Consider the following 22,171-nt stretch of genomic DNA (forward strand, 5'->3'; position numbering starts at 1 on the left):
TTGCCTTGGGTGCTGCCCCCCTGGCAGTACCCCCACTCCCTGGGTCTCCCCACCCCAGGGAACCCTCACCCACTATCCCCATGTCTGACAGAGCTTCTGGCTCCCATCCTTTATAAGGGCCAGCTGGGCCCTGATTGGGGCATGGCCCAGATGCGGCTACTTCCCCAACCAGCCCAGCTTCTAGCCCACAGCCCCAGCCCTCTCCAAGGGCTGTTTTAAGCCCCAAAGGGAAGGAGTGGGTAACCAACCCGCTACACAGCTCCACACCCTCTCATTTCCTTCTTGCCAGCTAACTCTGACAGAGGGACAGGAGGGTGGGTCGTGGAATGGACATGAGCAATGCATCTCAAAGAACAACAGTTATAGAAAGGTTAGTAGCTGTTTTTTCTTCAAGTGCTTGTTCATGTCCATTCCACATTAGGTGACTCCCAAGCGGTACCTAAAGAGATGGGCTTGGAGATCATGGACATGTGAATTGCAATACTGCTCTACCGAACTTCGCATAATCCCTAGCCTGCTGGGTGATGGCACAGTGGGAGGAAAGAGTAGTATCAATGACCAGGTCATTGCTCTGCAGATATCTCGAATCGGGACCTGGTCCAGAAACATTGCTGATGAAGCCTGAGCTCTCATCAAATGGGCTGCCAAGATGGTAGGCAGTGGGGAACCCGCCTGCTCATAGCACGAATGTAGGAAGAGATCCAGGAGGAAATTCTCTGAGCTGAGGCCTACTGGTTTGGTACTGACACAAAGAACTGTGTGGATTTATGGAATGGCTTGGTTCTTTCAATGTAGAAGGCCAGGTCACATTAAACATCCAGCATGTGTAGACAATGCTCCTCTGTATTCTTGTGTGGTTTTTGAAAGAAAACCGGGAGGAAAATAGACTGATTACTATGAAACTGCAAGACCACCTTTGGGAGGAATGCTGGGTGGGAGCACAGTTGAACCTTGTCCTTAAAGAACACCATATATGGGGGTTCTGACCTAAGAGCCTTGATCTCCGAGACCCTCCTGATCAAGGTAATCGCTACCAGAAAGGCAACCCTTCCAGGAGAGAGATGACAGAGGGCACGATGCCAGTGGCTCAAAGAGAGAGTCTGAGTTTTGACACGACCAGGTTTAGGTCCCGTGGTGCAATGCATTTATGAATTTTATGGTAAAGCCTCTCTAATCTCTTAAGGAAGCGAATGGATATCTCATGTGAGAAAACCAATCAACTGTCCACCGAAGATTAGAAAGCTGAGATTGCTGATAGATGCATCTTAAATCTATGAAGTGGCTAGTCCCTGTTGTTTCAGATGCAGCAGGTATTCCAGCACAAACTGAAGGGGCTGATGAGAGGCCTTGTTGGGAAGACCACACCGAGAAATGCTTCTACTTGGCTAGATAAGTTGCTCTAGTAGTTGGTTTCCTACCACCTAACAAGACCCCGTGGACTTGTTCTGAGTAGGCCAGCTCCATCAGATTCAACCCAGACACTAAACTGGGAGGAGAGGTAGATATGCTGGAGGATAGGGATAGGATACAGAGGGACCTAGACAAATTGGAGGATTGGGCCAAAAGAAATCTGATGAGGTTCAACAAGGACAAGTGCAGAGTCCTGCACTTAGGATGGAAGAATCCCATGCACCGCTACAGACTAGGGACCGAATGGCTCGGCAAGAGTACGGCAGAAAAGGGCCGAGGGGTTACAGTGGACGAGAAGCTGGATATGAGTCAACAGTGTGCCCTTGTTGCCAAGAAGGCCAATGGCATTTTGGGATATATAGGTAGGGGCATTGCCAGCAGATCGAGGAATGTGATCGTTCCCCTCTATTCGACATTGGTGAGGCCTCATCTGGAGTACTGTGTCCAGTTTTGGGCCCCACACTACAAGAAGGATGTGGATAAATTGGAGAGAGTCCAGCGAAGGGCAACAAAAATGATTAGGGGTCTGGAACACGTGTTATGAGGAGAGGCTGAGGGAACTGGGATTGTTTAGTCTGCAGAAGAGAAGAATGAGGGGGGATTTGATAGCTGCTTTCAACTACCTGAGAGGTGGTTCCAAAGAGGATGGTTCTAGACTATTCTCAGTGGTAGAAGAGGATGGGACAAGGAGTAATGGTCTCAAGTTGCAGTGGGGGAGGTTTAGGTTGGATATTAGGAAAAACTTTTTCACTAGGAGGGTGATGAAACACTGGAATACGTTACCTAAGGAGGTGTGGAATCTCCTTCCTTCGATATTTTTAAGGTCAGGCTTGACAAAGCCCAGGCTGGGATGATTTAGTTGGGGATTGGGTCCTGCTCTGAGCAGGGGGTTGGACTAGATAACGTCCTGAGGTCCCTTCCAACCCTGATATTCTATGAATGTCTTGATGTCTAGTTGGCAGCTGGTATCAAGTGGAGTGCCCCAGGGGTCAGTCCTGGGGACGGTTTTGTTCAACATCTTTATTAATGATCTGGATGATGAGATAAATTGCACCCTCAGCAAGTTCACAGATGACACTAAGCTGGGGGAAGAGGTAGATATGCTGGAGGGTAGGGACAGGGTCCCGAGTGACCTAGACAAATTGGAGGAGTGGGCCAAAAGAAATCTGATGAGGTTCAAGAAGGACAAGTGCAGAATCCTGCGCTTAGGAAGGAAGAATCCCATGCACCACTACAGGCTGGGGACCGACTGGCTAAGCAGCAGTTCTGCAGAAAAGGATCTGGGGATTACAGTGGATGAGAAGCTGGACAGGAGTCAGCAGTGTGCCCTTGTTGCCAAGAAGGCCAATGGCATATTGGGATGTATTAGTAGGAGCATTGCCAGTAGATTCAGGGACATGATTATTCCCCTCCATTCGGCACTGGTGAGGCCACACCTGGCGTACTGCATCCAGTTTTGGTCCCCCAACTGCAGAAGGGATGTGGCCAAATTGGAGACAGTCCAGCGGAGGGCAACAAAAATGATTAGGGGGATGGGGCACATGACTTACAAGGAGAGGCTAAGGGAACTGGGATTATTTAGTCTGCAGAAGAGAAAAGTGAGGGGGGTTCCAAAGAGGATGGAGCTAGACTGTTCTCAGTGGTGGCAGATGACAGAACAAGAAGCAATGGTCTCAAGTTGCAGTGGGGGAGGTTTAGGTTGGATAGTAGGAAACACTATTTTACTAGGTGGGTGGTGAAGCACTGGAATGGGTTCCCTAAGGAGTTGGTGGAATCTCCATCCTTAGAGGTTTTCAAGGTCAGGCTTGACATAGCCCTAGCTGGGATGATTTAGTTGGTGTTGGTCCTGCTTTGAGCAGGGGATTGGACTAGATGACCGCCTGAGGTCTCTTCCAACCATAATATTCTATGATTCTAACCATGCAGCTTCCATACAGTTAGGTGGAGGACCTTGAAGTTCAGGTGGAGCATACAGCTGTGATATTCTGAGATCAGGTCCAGGAGAAGCAAAAGCAACAGTGGGTCGTTACTGACAGATCCAGCAGCATGCCGAACCAGAGTTGGTGCTGCCATGCAGGGGCTATAAGAATAAACTTTGTTATGTCTTGCTTGACTTTCAAAAGGACCTTGTGTACCAGAGGAATGGGGGGAAACATGTAGAACAGGAGTTTTGGCAACAGGAGTAGAACGGCATCTGAGAGGGAGCCCGGACTGCGGCCGCACAGCGATCAAAACTGCTGACATTTCCTATTCTGCTTGGGTGCAAACAGGTCTACATGGGGAAATCCCCACCTCTCGGAGATGGTTCTGGTTACTTCTGGATGAAGGGACCACTTGTCGTAAGAAGAGAAAGACCTGTTGAGGTGATCTGCCAAAGTGTTCTGGGCTCCTGGGATGTGGGAAGCTTCAAGGTGGATAGAGTGTTTCACTCAAAAGTCCCACAGGCAAATGGCCTCCTGACACTGGGTAAATGAATGCACTCCTCCTTGTCTGTTAATGTAAAACATGGCTGCCGATTTGTCCATGAGCACTCATACAACTTTGACCGTGATCTGGAGTAGGAACACCTGGCATGTTAAGCAGACCACTCTGAACTCTTTGATGTTTATGTGCAAAGACAGCTCTTCCTGGGATCACAGGCCCAGAGTCCTGAGGTGCTCAAGGTGAGTCCCCCAAAATAGGTTGGATGAGTCCAAAATGAGGGATACTGAAGGTGTGTGTGGGTGGGGAGTGATGAAGGGAACGCCTGCACCCACTGATTGGGGATCCTTCACCAGTAGAGGGAGACCGGGTCGGGACTGTAAGCACCGAGTCCAAGTGATGACTGTTTGATGAATACACCGAGGACAGCCTCGCTTAAAGGGGTCTGAGGCATAGTCTTGCGCGCCATACCACATAAGCACATGCGGCCCTGTAACTCAAGAGTCTGAGGCAAAAACAGGCTGTCGTGACCAGGTGGGCACTGACCTTGGATATCAGCACCAACACTGTCTGGAACTGAGACTCTGGGTAGAATCAAGCTCTTCCCCCGATAAACTCTATCCTCTGGATAGGGACGAGAGTCTACTTTTTCTCGTTTATCAATAGGCCCAGGGCACAGAAGGTAGTCAAGGGCAGCATACCAGTCCCCTGGATCCAGGGAGGGAATAATAGAGGCCAGAGACACCATGCAGAACCTCAGCTTCTTGAGATAACAGTTGAGGAGACGCAAGTCTAGGATCGGTCAAAAACCCTCTTTGGCCTTCAGGATTAGGAGACAGCGGGAGTAAAATCCTTTCCCTTTCAGGTTCTGAGGCACCTCCTCCACGGCCTCTACCTTCAGGAGGGCTTGCATCTCCTGGACTAGAAGTTGCTCATGAGAAGGATCCCTGAAGAGGGATGGGCCGGGGTGGAGGGGAGAGAGAAAACTAAAGGTGATGAAGAACCACACCAGGCTGAAGTAGAAGAGTTGGCCTAAAAACAAAGGGGGAGGGGGGGCAGGATCCAGTATGGGAACTGATATAATGCCCTCAGGTGCCACTTCAAAAAGTTCTGCTGGGGGACTCCCGGATATCTGTGCAATCCCAGTAGTGTCGTTGAGGTGGAGGGGGGGCAGTTGTCTACACTTATAACCCCTGCTCCATTTTTTAAACAGGTCTTGGCGAGGTGGAAGAGCTAAGAAGAAGGCTGGCTTCTGAGGTCTGAAATGTTTCCTTGAAGGTGCCGGGAAATAAATGCCCAGGTATCTGATGGTAGCCCTGGAATCTTTCAGACCATGGAGCTTTGAATCCATCTGCTCAGAAAAGAGGGAGGTTTCCTCAAAGGGAAGATCTTGGATGGACTGCTGAACCTCTGGAGACAGCCCCAAGGACTGGAGCCAAACATCTTTCTCATGACCACAGCCGATGCCATTTTTCCGGCCACCGTGTCAGCTGTGTCTACAGCTGCCTGGAAGGAGGACATGGCTATGGTCTTCCCTTCCTCCATCAGAAGGGACTCTTGCCTGGACTCCTGTAGTAAAGAGTCCTTAAACTTTGCCATGAAGTCCCAGATGTTATAATCATACCTCCCAAGCAAGGCCTGCTGGTTGGAGATGCGAAGCTGTAACCCACCAGTAGAATAAATCTTTCTACCAAACAGGTCTAGCTTTTTTGAGTTCTTTTGCTTGGGGGTCATGCCTTACAGCCCTTGCTTGTCTCTTTCATTGGCCGCCTTGCCTATCTCTTTCATTGGGAGAGGGGTGGAAATATAGGTATTGATACCTCTTAGCAGGAACACAGTACTACTTCTCAACTCTTTTTGAGCGACATGGCCACCTTTGACAGTGCCGCCGCAGCCGAAATGTCAATCAGGCTGTGTGAGGACTCTAAGCACCTACACCTCTAGCCCCAGGTTAGAAGTCACCCTTCTAGTGGGCTCTAAAATTGTCCTGCTGCACCCAGCTGCTCGGTCCCAAGATAGCTTCCTCTTAGAAGGAGGCAGCCTGCACCGGCAGGAGGCCTTCCTCTTCTTCTGCACCAACCACATCACGCAGGCCTAAGTCGGTACCGGACTCATTCCTGGAGTCCAGGTCGGGTGCTGGATGGTGTGGGGGAGGAGCCCTTCTCTCGGACACCACAGAGTATGAATGGCTGGAAGGCAGTCCCAGTGGAAAACCCATGGATTCCAAAACCACCATTGGACCTGCATCAGCCATTGTCCTCTGGGCCAGGCTCTGGGGGAGGGGGGGTGGGGCAGCAGTGGCAACCACATTAAGATCCGTTAGGAGGTAGGTCAGGTACTGGTCACAGGCCCTTGATTGGGTGCAGGGCTCCACCTCCAATTCCAAGGACAAGTCAACTTGAGGAGACCATGAGGGACAGTACCCTTCACTGCTGCCAGCTGGTGCCAAGGGTGCAGGGATTGGTGCTGGACAGCGGAAGTTTTCGTCAACATCAACAGGGTCAGTTTCCCTCTGGTTGGTACCAGAGGACCTGGTGCCAGATAAGAGCTCAGGATAACATGATCCCTTCTGCTTGACTATCTCACCGGTGTCGGGACTTGTCCCAGCAGGGTCAGCGGTACTGGGAGAGTAATCAGGTCTCTGGCCGCCGGAAAAGCCTCTAGAGTGGACGGTACCGCACTCCCAGTGGTGCCACAATGTCCCCCCGCTGTCAATGGATGGTCCTGCACTGGACTCAATGGCACCTACAAGCAGGGTAGAGTCAATGGTTGCATTTATGGAGCGGGGCTAGAGGAGGGGCCCAATGCGGGTCGCACTCCACAGCACTTCCTTTGCTTGTCCTTGCTCGGTTCCAGCAAGCATCCTCTACAGAACCATTGACTGAACACCTTGCCAAAACAAGAGAAGTTGTTCCAGAGTCTGTCACGGGAGATAAGAAAGAACTGAGAGGATGGGGGGCCAGTCAGGCTCCTTAAACTAGCATATGAGCGTACGGCACCAGAGGGCACAAGAGCCAGCCTGATGGATACCACAGAGAGAAAAAATCTCTGGCAACAGTGCACATGGCATGCAGACACCTAACATGGAATGGACATGAGCAAGCACTCTAAGAAGAAATGAAAATGTATCCCCTCCTCCTGAAGCTTGTTACTTAAAATGAAAGTCAGTTAGGTTGTGCACAAAGTCCTTTCTCCTACTCTCCAAGCCTCAGTAAATTTGCAGTAAAATATCCAGCAGATTTTGCCTTTTTTTCTAATAGTAAATTATCCATTGATGGGATTTCTGTGTACAAATGTGTACATTTTATGTAAACATATCTCAGCCTATAGGCTGTGTGTGAACTACTTGTTTACACTAAGAAGGTAACACGTCACATGTCATTGTTTCTGCTCCGAGTGACTGACAAACATTTATAAATAAAAGACTCAAAGAAGATTTCAGAATGGCTGCACAAACACTTGGTGTGACTCTTCATATGAAGATTTATGGACATTCTTTGAAACAAAAAACAAAAAGTCACTCCTATGAGTGTTCACAGAAAACTAACAAAAAGGAATCAAACGCCAAAATAAACTAAAGGCTTATTCATATAAATTCTCATTAACACTTTTTTGTAGTGTTAGCCCAGCTTCACCACTACAAATCTACCTATCCCTAACATAACATCTTTTTAAAAAATAGGTGAGGGTGAGAAAAGCTGAATATATGATTTGAGTAATGCTTTTCTTTTTTTTAAAAAAGTGGTATTTTTATTTCCATAATAAGTAGGAAGATCACGGTCCTTGTTCTAACTTGGAAAGTGGATTCAGCTCATGAACAAGAAATTAGTTTTCCCTAATATTCCTTTTATCTAGGGAAAGGGTCTAAGGTATTCAGGTTTGGGCTTTTCATTTCTAGGGGAACCCTCACCTATCAAAGAGCACACTTTCCACTCACTGCGTATTTAACTCCCATTAATAGCTTTGGAAGTTGCACAAATGCACTGATGGGCAATTCATATGTAAGAAGCAACTCAGAATAGCAAGCAGTAGAGTAGGAGAAGTGAAGCTCATTACACGAGCAACTTTAAAATGAATAGTGAATTTTCTCAGTTAATTATATGACAGCATACAAGAAAAATAAAAACATTAACATTTAAAATGGAAATAGGTAGAACAATGCAATAATTAGAGGCTGTTACTTATTGGACTTGTATTGCAATACATCTCCCAGAAGTTCCATTCATTATTAAGGCCCATTGTGCTAGGAACTGTACAAACACTGATTAAAAGTCAGTCCCTATCCCAAAGAGTTAATCTAAAAACAGGTTAGCAATTTAAGGAAGAGGTAACTAGAAAGCTTCTTTAAAAGGCTGCAGGATGTGTATAACTTTACCAGTTCTTTAGACATGGGTATTTCATTTTTATAGCAAAACTGGTGTAAAGACAGACAATACAGAAATTTTAGCCCAAAAGGAAGATGTTTGTTGCAGGGTAGGTACATGCCGTCCTGGGTGCCGGGTCTCATATGGCGAGAAGAAGGGGAAAAAACTGCATAGCAGCCAGTTAGGTCCTGTGTTCATGGCCCTAACTATAAAACATGGTAGTGCAGCCTAGTGGCCAGAGTCAATGAAGCAGCCCTTCCACTCAGGGGAGCATGGCCTGATGGCCAGAGTCAGTAAAGCAGCCTTTCTGCTCAAGGCAGTGAGGCCCAATGGCCAGTGACAATAAGCGGTCCTTCCAGCAGGGCAGCGTGGCCTAATGGCCTGAGTCATTAAAGTAACCCACCTCTGTGGGATTGTATGGCTCATTGGCCCGATAGGGAAGTGGGACACCACTTAGGGGTGTGTGGCACCCAGGGTAGGGGGACTCGGGCCCTCCCTGCTCCTGCGAGTCCCAGCCCAGGGACCTGGCAATGGTGCGGGTGCTCACCACCAAGTCAGCGGGGATCCTCCCGTGATATGCTGTCTGGCTCTCCAGTTCACTCACTGGGAAATGTCTAAATCCCCTGGGCTGCTTCCTACCCTTTCTCCCTCGGCGATGCTCCACGGTTCCCCAGGGTCTCTGGGGTCCTCAAGTGGCATAGGTCCTGCCGGCACAGTCCCTTTTCCGGGCTCAGGCAGCCTGGAGTCTGCCTAGACCTCTGTGTGCCATAGCTCTGTAATCAGGGCCTGTAGCAGCTCCCTGGAGAGAGCCTGCAGTCTACATCCTCCCACTTCAGCTGCCTGCCCAGGCTGAGTTGGGCTGCTTCCTTTTACACTTTGCCTCCAGGCTGAGCATGCTCAGCAGAGTCAGAAGCTTGGGGCTTCCTCAGCCTGCAAAGCACAGTTAACCTTTTTGTGACTGGTGCAAGGCACGTACACCCCATCACAATGATAAAAACCCTTCTTCAGTCAGCTTGGAGAAACCGTTAGAGATGGCTGTATTTTGCTAAGAAAGGCAGAGGAGTTTTAAAAAATTGAGATAATTAACCACTGGCATGAAATGCTTGTGTCACTCCAGGGATGACTTGGTTACTTGCAGAAGGAAGGGAAGCTTGTTTCTGAGTGTAGGTATCAGAACACAATTTCCATCCTCTGGATGGATATACAATTATTTTCAGGAGCCGAAACTGGGTGTTTACTTAACTGACGTTAGAGAAATTAAACTGTTTTAGACTCAGTTTCAATTTTAGAGCAAACTTTAGAATGCCATTTCCATCATAAAACTGGTCCCTCATTTGCATTGTGTCTTCTTTGTACACATTTTAAGAAAATATATTAGAAGAGAAGCTGGAAGTCTTCCCTGAAAGCCTTGCATTACATACCCTTCCCCCAGGCTGAGAGACGGGGTGGTAAATACATTTTCCTAGTCTGGAAGATGAAGAAAATGGAATCACTGTGGATTCGACAATTGCCGCCACTGTGCTTAATATTGCTGGAAATGCAATCTACATGGAAAGAAAGTATGAAACTCCCATTATTGAGCTAATGGGAGTTTTTTCTTTTCATAAATCTGTCTGAAGTATTTCTTTTATGACTTAGCCAGTGTATTGATGACTTCTCTATTCACTTTTTCTCTTTAATTTGTAGTTCACAAAAAGTTCACCACTGAAATTTACTCCCAAAGCATGTATCAATGCACAAAATTCATTGGGTAAATAAATGAGTTTGTAAGAGGAATCTCAGTCTCTCAAGCTATGCAGCAGTGACCATTTTACACACATGGACACTTAAACCCTACATGAATAACAGCAATAAATCAACATTGCTTGAATAAGTGAGTGCTCTAAAGGTACAAGCATAATGAAGGTTTGGATGAGTTTTCCAATGCACTTGGCATTAGGGTAAGTCTACAGTATGAAATTATTCTATTTGAATTTTTGGAAGCGATTTTATACATTCGGTCTTGTGTGTCCCCACTAAAACACGTGAATTTGGCAGAGTGCGTCCACAGTACTGAGGCTAGCATCGAATGTCAGAGCGGTGCACTGTGGGTAGCTATCACACAGTTCCCGCAGTCCCTGCCGCCCACTGGAATTCTGGGTTAAGCTCCCAGTGCATGATGGGGTAAAAACATTCTTGAGGTGTTTCTGGGTGTGTGTCATCAGTTGCTCCTCCCTCCATGAAAGCTACGGCAGACAATTGTTTTGTGCCTTTTTGGCGTGCAGACGCCATACTGCTTTCGGCAGATGGTGCAGTACGGTGCACCGCTTCTCTCCTGGTACTATGAATCCACCTCGCATTTCCTCTCGTCTTTCTATGTAATCTCTGTAAGTATCTACACTCTCTCTTCCTCATCGACCACTTCCGCTGCCAACTCTGCTCAGCCATCATGAACCAAGCAGCACAGCTTCCGCCACCAACTCTGCTCTCCCGCTCTTGCCATGCTAACATGGAGAAGCTCGGTGTCTGTCCTGGGCTCCCGCCTCCATGAAAGCTACAGAAGAGAGCCATTTCCCGCCTTTTTTCGGCTATCGTGAACCGAACAGCACCTCTTCTACTGCCACTCTGCTCTCCTACTTTTCACGCCATTTGTCCAGGATTACCCATGCAGGCGCCATAGCAGATCTCCGCTGCAGTTCTGACCATTGTAAATACCTCGCACATTATCCAGCAATAGATGCAGTACATGCAAAACCGGGCAAGGAAGTGACGACAGCGCGATTACTATACTGATGTAAGACATGGACACAGACGTTCCTAGAAGCACGGCATGTGGTGATTGGGAGATCATGGTGGCGTTGGGCCAGGTTCATGCCGTGGAATGCTGATTCTGGACCCAGGAAACAAGCACAGACTGGTGGGACCGCATAGTGTTGCGGGTATGGGATGATTCCTAGTGGCTGAGAAACTTTAGTATGAGTAAGGCCACTTTCATGGAACTTTGTGACTTCTATCCCCTGCCCTGAAGCGCAAAGACACCAAAATGAGAGCAGCCCTCACAGTTGAGAAGGAGTGGCGAAAGCCCTGTGGAAGCTTGCAACGCCCGACAGCTACCAGTCAGTCAGGAATCAGTTTGGAGTGGGCAAATCTACTGTGGGGGCTGCTGTGATGCAAGTAGCCAACGCAATCATTGACCAGCTGCTATCAAGGGTAGTGACTTTGGGAAATGTGCAGACCATTGTGGATGGCTTTAATGCGCTGGGGTTCCCTAACTGCAGCAGGGCAATAGATGGAACGCATATCCCTATCTTGACCCCGGAACACCGGGGCGCCCAGTATGTAAACTGCAAGGGGTACTTTTCAATGGTGCTGCAAGCACTGGTGGATCACAAGGGATGTTTCACTGACATCAACGTTGGATGGCCGGGAAAGGTGCATGATGCTCGCATCTTCAGGAACTCTGGTCTCTTTGAACAGCTGCAGGAAGGGACTTCCCGACCAGAAAATTACTGTTGGGGATGTTGAAATGCCAATAGTTATCCTCAGGGACCCAGCCTACCCCTTAATGCCAGGCTCATAAAATCATATACAGGCACCCTGGACAGTAGTAAGGAGCAGTTCAACTATAGGCTGAGCAAGTGCAGAATGGTGGTAAAACTGCTTTTGGACATTTGGAAGTGCACTGGCGCTGTTTACTGACTTGGTTAGATCTCAGCACAACCAATACGCCAATTGTAATTGCTGCTTGTTGTGTGCGCCACAATATCTGAGAGAGTAAGGGGGAGACGTGAACGGTAGGGTGGGAGGTTGAGGCAACTCGCCTGGCAGCCAATTTCACACAGCCAGACAACAGGGAGATTAGAAGAGCGCAGCAGCGCGTGCTGCGCATCAGAGAAGCTTTGAAAGCCAGTTTCATGACTGGCCAGGGTATGGTGTGACAGCTGATTTCTCTTGAAGTTACCCGCCCCCTTCATTCATACATATTTTATATATATTATAGATATGAAAAGAAATAGTCACAATTGTTTAAAAAACGTTCTTTATTATTTGTTGCACAACACATTGAGAGAAATCAGAAGGTAGACCAGGGAGGAGGGGGGGTATTGGGTTCGGGGGGTGGAGGAGAAGGGAAGGACAAGTCCAGAAAGCAAATCAAAATTTTGGATATGCCATTTTTCTGCTGCTTGTGCAATCCTCTGGGGTTGAGTGTGTGGGTCCCCGCAGCCTCCCTCCCCCCCCGGCCCCGTGTTCTTGGGCATCTGGGTGAGGAGGCTATGGAACTTGGGGAGGAGGGAGGGCAGTTATACAGGGGCTGCAGTGGCAGTCTGTGGTCTACTGTCTTTCCCGCATTAGATCCACCATACAGTGGAGCATGTCAGTTTGCTCCCCCGTGGGCTTGACCATAGCATCCTGCCTGCTCTCATCACGCACGTCCCTCCTCTCTTCGTGTTCATTTAATGATTTATGGGACTCTGCAATTGTTTGCCTCCACACATTCAGCTGGGCCCTATCAGTGCGGGAGGACTGCATGAGCTCGACGAACATGTCGTCCCGAGTTCGTTTTTTCTGCCTTCTAATCTGGACCAGCCTCTGGGACAGAGTAGATAGGAGCTGCGTTGTAACATTTGCACCTGCGGGAGGAGAAAAAGGGAGGGTAATATTTTAAGATACATTTTAGAGAACAAAGGGGACACTCTTTCTCAGTGAAACAAGCAATTCATAGTACACAGCACATGTTCTTTCTGTACAAGGTCGCATTTTGCCTCTTATGCTGAAGTGCCTGACACTTTGGTGTGAGTAAGCAGGCCGGGCAACAGAATTCAGCTTGAAGGCAGACATGGTAAGCCCTAGGGGCACACAGGGTTCTGCTTCTTCCGCATTCATTTCAATGCTTTCAAACTGCCGGGCCCCTTTTCCCATAACAAGCAATGCCTGGTGGGTTTGCCATATCAAAGGAGGGCCTGCAAGCTCTCTGGGATGATCGCTTTACACAACACGCCACCTCCCCCCACCGCGTGGCTCCGATGTGGCTCTGAGCAGGGATGAGCCCTTTAAACTAAACGCGGACAGCCCAGCACAGCTGGGTTTTCCCCCACCCCCAGGCTCTGATCAGACTCGTACTCACCAGAAGTGCCTTCTCCAGGGTCATGGTCCAGGAGGCCGCCTTGGGAGTGGGGGGAGGCTATTGGCTCCAGCATTAAGAATAGTTCCTGGCTAGGGGGCGGAAAAGTGAATCCCCACTTGCCGCCTGTGCCCTGTCCTCCTCTTCGTCCTCCAATAACTCATCCTCGTCACTCCATGCAACTCCCCCCTTGCAGTCGTCCACGGACAGTGGTGGGGTAGTGGTGGCGTCACCCCACATAATTGCATGTAGGTCACGGCAGAAGCAACATGTATGGGGCTGTGACCCAGAGTGCCCATTCACCTCTCTGGCTTTTTGGTTCGCTTGCCTGAGCTCCTTGATTTTTGTACAACACTGCTCTGTGTCCCTGGAGTAGTCTCTTTCTGTCATGGCCCTGGAGACTTTAGCACACATATTTGCGTTTCTTTTTCTGGAGCATAGTTCTGCCATAACAGATTTGTCTCCCCAACATGCAATGAGATGCAGTACCTCCCATTCGGACCATGCTGGAGCTCGTCTGCAAATCCAGGATTTTGTGGTCTCTTGTGATGGTGGACTCTGCATGGTCGCCTGTGATGGTGGACTGTGCTGATGGTGACCAAACAGGAAATGAAATTCAAAAGTTCCCTGGGCTTTTACTGCCTACCTGGCTAGTGCATCGGCGTTGAGAGTGTTGTCCAGAGCGGTCACAAGGGAGCATTCTGGGATAGCTCCCGGAGGCCAATAACGTCGAATTGCATCCACGGTACCCATAACCTGGAACTACAATCTTGATTTTAGCGCAACTCCACTTGCCGATGTGGAGTACAGAAATTGGATTAAAGAGCCCTTTGAAAACCGGTTTGGTCGTGTGGACGGAATCCGTTTTACTTCATAGAATCATAGAATATCAGAGTTGGAAGGGACCTCAGGAGGTCATCTAATCCACCCCCCTGCTCAAAGCAGGACCAATCCCCAGTTTTTGCCCAGATCCCTAAATGGCCCCCTCAAGGTGATCAATGGCTCCATGTTTAGTTGGCAGCCGGTATCAAGTGGACCGCCCCAAGGGTCAGTCCTCGGGCTGGTTTTGTTCAATATCTTCATAAATGATCTGGAGGATGGTGTGGATTGCACCCTCAGCAAGTTTGCTGATGACACTAAACTGGGAGGAGAGGTAGATACGCTGGAGGGTAGGGATAGGACATAGAGGGCGCTAGACAAATTAGAGGATTGGGCCAAAAGAAATCTGAGGAGGTTCAACAAGGACATGTGCAGAGTCCTGCACTTAGGATGGAAGAATCCCATGCACCGCTACAGACTAGGGACCGAATGGCTCGGCAACAGTTCGGCAGAAAAGAACCTAGGGGTTACAGTGGACGAGAAGCTTGATATGAGTCAACAGTGTGACCTTGTTGCCAAGAAGGCCAAGGGCATTTTGGGATGCATAAGTAGGGGCACTGCCAGCAGATCGAGGGACGTGATCGTTCCCCTCTATTCGACATTGGTGAGGCCTCATCTGGAGTACTGTGTCCAGTTTTGGGCCCCACGCTACAAGAAGGATGTGGAAAAATTGGAAAGAGTCCAGCGAAGGGTAACAAAAATGATTAGGGGACTGGAACACATGACTTATTAGGAGAGGCTGAGGGAACTGGGATTGTTTAGTCTACGGAAGAGAAGAATGAGGGGGGATTTGAGAGCTGCTTTCAACTACCTGACAGGGGGTTCCAAAGAGGATGGATCTAGACTGTTCTCAGTGGTAGCAGATGACAGAACAAGGAGTAATGGTCTCAAGTTGCAGTGGGGGAGGTTTAGGTTGGACATTAGGAAAAATTTTTCACTAGGAGGGTGATGAAACACTGGAATGCGTTACCTAGGGAGGTGGTGGAATCTCCTTCCTTCGGTATTTTTAAGGTCAGGCTTGACAAAGCCCTGGCCGGGATGATTTAGTTGGGGATTGGTCCTGCTTTGAGCAGGGGGTTGGACTAGATGACCTCCTGAGGTCCCTTCCAACCCTGATATTCTATAATTCTAAGGTTTGAACTCACAACCCTGGGTTTAGCAGGCCAGTGCTCAAACCACTGAGCTATCCCTCCCCCACAATTAACTCGGCTAATTCCAAAATAACCGCGTACTGTACACCAAGCCTGAGTCAACTCTGCTCCCATTAAAAAGTTAGGAGTTTTACCATTGTCTTTAACAGGAGCAATGTTAATCAAACATTGAGCACCTCCAAAAATATCACCATGTAACATACGAATACTGTAAATGAAGTGTAATCTAGTCCTCATCTCACTAAACAATACCTTCTAACACACTTATATCTGATCTCAGAGAGAATGCTACTGCCAAAGGCTATTGTGAAGCTCGAGCCACCAAAATTTTCTGTCAAATCCCTTTAAGACAGTGAACAGAGGAGAGCCCCTAAAGATGTAGCACACTGGAAATACATGGGAAAGCAGAAGTTTAACAGAGAAGATATGCAGATGAATAGTCTCCACAAAACAGTCATTAATAAGAAGTTCTGATTTAGGTGGATTCCAGCTACAACATTTTTAAACCTATTAATTCTGTTGTATTCCAGCTGAAGGGTGATGTGTTTCCAGTGTATACAGCTAGGGCACAGATGCACAATATATAACTGAAGGGCCAAAATGTAGCCAAGGGTCACCTTCAGGACAAAGCTGAGGAACTTCAAGCTCTCACTGCTAGTGATAGTAAACAAAAAAAAAAACAAAAAAAAACCTCATTTTATTAATCTACAAAGGAAGAATACAAGCAAATTTGGTTCTATTTATATTTGAAGTTTATATGCAGCTTCGGTGCAGACCTTTAGCTTCCATCAATTTGTCAAGGTATCCCTCAGTACTGCAACAATTGGGCACTCCTGTGCTAGGAGATAAGGAAGAACAATTGCAAGCTCCATACAGCAAACTATGCTTACCGCAGGGAGCGTCTACAGCCTTCCAGAAGGCCACTTCCAGCCCATACACACTTGCTACAACAGACTGTTCTCTTTTTCCAAAGGCACATGAGCTTGATCCAATGCCCACTGAAATCTGCAAAAAGATCCCCATGTACTTAAAATGGATAATGGGGCACGTCATAGTGAGGTCACCTTTGCAAAAGCTCTTCCTAAATTTATTGCTGACACCTGAGGTTGGCCTTAGGGAGAGCCTGAAAAGATGGCATGAATCAGTGGCCCCAAAGCAGAAAATTTTCAGTGTTGCTTGTAATTAAATTTTCCATTCACATTAATCCCTTCCTAGGTAGTTTATTTTAAAGTTGCCTTGATTCCCACATATATCCTATCTGCATGCAGTGTCTGTAATACCTTACCTTTTATTAACTGACAAAAATCAGATTAACCTGACTAGCACAGTTATCATTAATGTTAACACTACAGGAGTCTCTTTAAATTTGAGGCACAGTAATTAAACTAAGTCATGTTTAAAGAGCTTTGTTCCACAAACACACTCAGTTCACTTCAGATCAGATAATGTATAACTGTGTACTGGGAGAAAAAAGAAAGGGGGGAAATGTTTACTGACCGAATGTGATGGGAGCTGTATTCTCCCTTCCTAAACATAAACATGCACAAGGAGAGAGATGTGTTTTGCATTAGCAGATCAACTACACATTAACTGGTCAATACAAAAGAGGAGGGAAGAGTGCAAAGACAAATAAAACACTAGGGAAAAAAATAGCTAGTTGTTGACAATGAGGGTCAACTGCTGAATCTAATCCCCAGCCTAATATGCTTTTATAGCCACATTTATCTCCTTCTAACCTCTATTTCCTAAAAATCACTTAAAACAAAACCAGCACAAAACGTATATGAACTCTGGACATACAACTCTTCCATAGGATACTAATTTTTAATGGTCACTGATATTTTAAAGTAATTAATAAATATTATATATAAAAATATAAGTATATAAAAACATTACATTCGTAAAAAACAATGTGCAAAGTATTCTTTAATGGTTAGGTTAATAGCCCACAGAATTCAGTGTCGCCCATCATTTATATCTAAATGGCTAATGATGAGGAGGAAGAAGAGCAGCACACAAATCCATAGCAAATATTGATTTAAGCTATAAGGTAGCAGGTTACCTTTCTGATCACAGCTACTATTACAGTAATACAAACGTCCTTGATTGTTTTAAGATCTTCACTGTTGAGTAATTGACACCTTTTTTTTTGGGCAGGGGATGGAGGCTGCAATTCAACCCATATGAAGGCTAGTGATAAAAATGCAGTGAATAATGAATGATGTTTTCTAATTACATAATTCTCTCAAATAAGTGAAATAAGCAATTCAAACCTCTGGAAGCATGGCAATTAATGGCAGTTATATCCACTCAATAAGGAACCTGATAACGACACATACATTTTTGCTCCTTCTATGCTGAAGAGGTATATACACAATGAACTATAGAAGACAATTCAATAGAAACTTATGACTCTTACCTGTGAGTACAGCTTTTGCTGAAGGATCTGCCAGGTCCAGTGCTGATTTCCCATCAGTGTTCCGAATGTTTGGATCAGCTCCGTGCTGCAGCAGCACTGTGCAGGGAAAGCAGAAACAATATCTTACCTCAGGGACACACAGATTATTTACTGGTAAGGGTCTCCTCGGCATGGTGTAAGCATAAACACACATTGCACAATTTTCCCTGTTTTTTTTAAATACACTGCAGCAAAGGATCCTCTCTTGAGTAAAGCTAAGTTGGCAACTTAAGGTATAGTAAAGATCACATGACTTAGCATCATAATCATGAAACCTGAATATTTTTTCAATATACAGTTTTCATTCCCTCCTGCAGGCAGCTATCTGGGAAGCTGTGTTCACACTGACTCATACTGTGAAATATGCTAACTGTGGAACCTGCTCTGTCTTTACTACCGCTGTTGCTGCTGCTGCCGCTCCTTTTACTGCTGAATATCCAGATCCTTCTATCTCAGAACAGTAGTAATGCTCAAGTCTTTTAGTGGCTCACCATTTACAGAGAAACCTTACCACAACATACTCTCTGTGTCCAAAATTTGTAACAAGTAGGGTAATGTGTGCTATTCTGGTACCCTGCAATCTGGATGCTCAGAAGTTACTACCCTCCACAATATTTTTTTCTACTGAAACTACTGAGACAAAAATTCAATTACATAAAAATATCTGAAGCAGAGAGCAGTATACAACCATAGGCATGTATGTGGTAATTCACTGTAGCAATATCCTACAAGAGCCTTTGCAAGAAACTGGAAATGGATATTCCACACTTAAGCTATCTTAAACAAAAATAACTACAGTAATACAGTTCGGGCCTTTTGCTTTCAAGACCAAAACATTTCCTAAAGAATGGGATGACAAATAGTGAAGTCCACACACCAACATCAAATATTAAATACCAGGAGACCAATTGTCCACTGCCCTGTATACTGCACAAAGTAAGTAAAATGCTACCAATTCTGAATGACCCTTTTATACCCACTTTACACAGGTGTGAATGATAGTAGAGTGTCCAAGACAGTGCAGAATCAGTCTCAAGAACACTATAGGTAAGAAGAAAAGCAGGTGTTTGGGGCAGCTCAAGCAACAATGCTCATCGTGAAGCTGCAAGACTACAATGGATTTATGATGAAAAAATACTGGGAGGTATTTCATCTTGCAACTGATAAAACCCCAAACATTTAACTGACAGGATTCCAGAAAGAGAATATTGAGTGATCCAGCACAAAACCAACTAGTCAGTAATAATCATATCTAACCAGTGAGAGATTCTTCAAAGAAAACACCTGCTTTATTACAGATTGAGCTTGGAGCACCACCTACACTGAAGTCTGTCTGACATGTCCCCATAAGACGACCCTGGTTTTAGTTGTTTATAACTTTGCTAAACTTTAATCATTTAGGCTGAAATTTCCTATGCCAGGCTTCTGCCTCAGTCTTAATTTTTGGGTGAAAGTTTCAACAAAAGTAGTTTGTTTCAAAGAATAAAATACTGAAGAAAGATGTTGTTTTGCCCATGTTAAAGTCATACAGCTGTTTTGTTGAAAAGCTCTAGTACTTTCATGCTTTAGAACAGGGACCTGAAATGTGGCAGGGGGCACATGGGTTCTGTTGTCAGAGATGTGCCTTTTGCAGTTCTGGGCAGGAAACTCAAAATTTGGCCACATTATGAGCCTTTGAATAATCTTAGCAAATGCTCAGAAGAAACTTTGTTAGAGTTTCCCTGTAACTGCTGATCCTGGTGGCACCAGGCAGAAAAATGAGGAAAGGGAGACAGTCTGCACCGTCAATGCTCCCTCTACTATGCCCAGGTATCATGGAGGAAAAAAGCAACCTGTCTCAGATGCAGAGGAGACAAGACCTGGACCGAGGGAAGGGAGCAGATTGGTACAAGGAGCCAGGGAAAGGGTATTGAGACTGAGAGATGGAGGGGAGAAGCAGAGGGTAGAATACTAAGGGGAGAGAGAGATCAGATGAGGAGGTTGGGGGCAGGGGACTGGAACTCGCTAGGCAGGAAGACTAAGACAAGGAGCTGGGGCAGAGGGAGAGAGATTGGAAAGGGGCTAGAAGGGACAGACAACCAAGACTGGATGAGGACCCCAGAGAAGCCAGGGTTTGGGGATGGCAGGTGCAGGGAAGCAAGTGGAAATCTAACAGGGAGTCTGCTGTGGGAGAAAAGGGCTGGCTGCGAAAGGAGAGTGGGGCTGTGTTTACACTTCCACTTTCAGCGCTAAAACTTTAGGTGTTCAAGGGTGTGAAAAAAAACATACCCCTGAGCGACAAAAGTTTTAGCCCTGAAAAGCGCTAGTATAGACAGCGCTCCCAGCGATAAAGCTACCGCTGCTTGTTCAGGGTGGTTACCTTTTTATCGCCGGGAGAGCTCTTTCCCCGGCCATAAAGTATGACTAGACTGCCCACATCACTGCACTGCTGCAGCCGTGCTGTAACATGGGCAGTGTAGACATACCCCAAAAGTGTGATGAGAGGAGTCATCGGGGGTAGGGTGGGGTGGGTGTATGGAGATTAGGACTAACTAGATTGGTAGACTGGAACAGAGACAGGCTGGAGGTGACAAATGCAGAAGGGTCTGTGACCACTGGAGTATACTCCCTATTCTCCCCTCTAGAACCTAAAATGGAATACAAAATTTCTGAGTCTGCTCCGCTGCCACCAGACATCCGTGAAACCCACTGGCAAAACGCTTCTCATTGCCCTCTGGTGCCTTAATCATGAAACAATCCTCCTGTATTCTTCTACCTCATTCACCACACACCTTCCAATTTCAGCAACACAAGGCAGGGGTCCTACAGACAATTGCCTCTTTTACTACACAACCCTGATTCATTCCCAGAGCAGGTCCCATCCTGTGCACTGTATGAAGCAGAGGTCCTGTGGGGGGAAAAATTAGTATGCAATCACATAATTAAAGACTGCATCATAATGCAGAATCACTGCAGAGCGAAAATCCCATTTTGTAGCTCCACAATACAGAAATACCACTAGACAGTATCCCCTTCCAAATTTGTATTTAATTCAAACTTTTTTTAAAGTCTGGCAGTCAAAATAAACAGGTATAAACAATACCATTACTTACCCATTAGGCCTTTTTCACAAACTTTTGTAAAACCAGTACAGAACAGTTTTCTTTTAACTGATCCTTTATATAAAAGATGAGAAAAATCAAAATCCTATAAACTTAACTATCCAAAAGCTTTACATGGAATTCAACTGCATTCACCATCATTATGATTCTTAACTTATATAGATTGCTGGTCTTCACTGATGCCTCACATTTCTTCACGTGACACATAAGATTGTTTTAATTACATTTGTTACTACAGCAATCAGTACAACAGATAGTTAACAAAGGTCAGATTCCCTTCTCCCCCCAAAAAAATGAGTTATAAAGTTACATAGAGCATGAATTACAGCTGCTGTTAAGTGCTTCAGGCTACTCCCAACTTGATATAGCAGGATGAACCCTGAAAATAAGACCGTGTCTACACTAGCACTTATGTCAGCAAAACTTCTGTCACTCAGGGGTGAGAAAACATACGCCCGAGCCACATAACTTCTGCCAGCATAAGCGCTTGTGTGCACAATTATATGTCAGTGGGAGACGCTCTCCCGCTGACACAGCTACCGCTGCTTATAAAGCTGGTTTTATTATGTCAACAGAAGAACTCTCTCCCACCAGCATGACGTGGCTATAAGAGCACTATTACAGTGGCACAGCTGTATCAGTACAGCTGTGCTCCTATAAGCTTGGAAGTGTAGACATGGCCTCACCACTTGATCTAATGCCGCTTGGCATGGTTATTTTCAAAACGACTGAACTTGATCATTTTGCGGTCAAAAATTTGTCTTCCCTTTAAAAAATAGTGAGTAAATGATTTCACATTTAAATATACTGTATTCTTACCTTTCCAAATTTTCCCTGGCAAGACTCAATGAAAGCTTTCCTGAGTAACTACAAGACAAGAGTGAGTCAACAGTGTGCCCCTGTTGCCAAGAAGGCCAATGGCATTTTGGGATGTATAAGTAAGAGTATTGCCAGCAGATCGAGGGACGTGATCGTTCCCCTCTATACGACATTGGTGAGGACTCATCTGGAGTACTGTGTCCAGTTTTGGGCGCTACACTACAAGAAGGATGTGAAAAAATTGGAAAGCGTCCAGCGGAGGGAAACAAGAATTATTAGGGGACTGAAACACATGATTTATGAGGAGAGGCTGAAGGAACTGGGATTGTTTAGTCTGCAGAAGAGAAGAATGAGAGGGGATTTGATAGCTGCTTTCAACTACCTGAAAGGGGGTTCCAAAAAGGGTGGATCTAGACCGTTCTCAGTGGTAGAAGATGACAGAACAAGGAGCAATGGTCTCAAGTTGC

The 22,171-nt window shown here is 46.3% G+C and overlaps 1 protein-coding gene across 1 annotated transcript in view; it reads right to left on the bottom strand.

The window, feature by feature from the left end:
- TNKS (tankyrase) overlaps positions 1-22,171 on the bottom strand; it is a 280,881-nt gene that overhangs the window by 212,202 nt on the left and 46,508 nt on the right. The window contains exon 3 of the mRNA XM_077814807.1: positions 17,746-17,841. Within this exon, the coding sequence (XP_077670933.1) occupies positions 17,746-17,841 (96 nt within the window). The remainder of the gene's footprint in view (positions 1-17,745; positions 17,842-22,171) is intronic.

Source organism: Eretmochelys imbricata, chromosome 4 (genome assembly GCF_965152235.1).
Source record: "Eretmochelys imbricata isolate rEreImb1 chromosome 4, rEreImb1.hap1, whole genome shotgun sequence".
NCBI lineage: Eukaryota > Metazoa > Chordata > Testudines > Cheloniidae > Eretmochelys > Eretmochelys imbricata.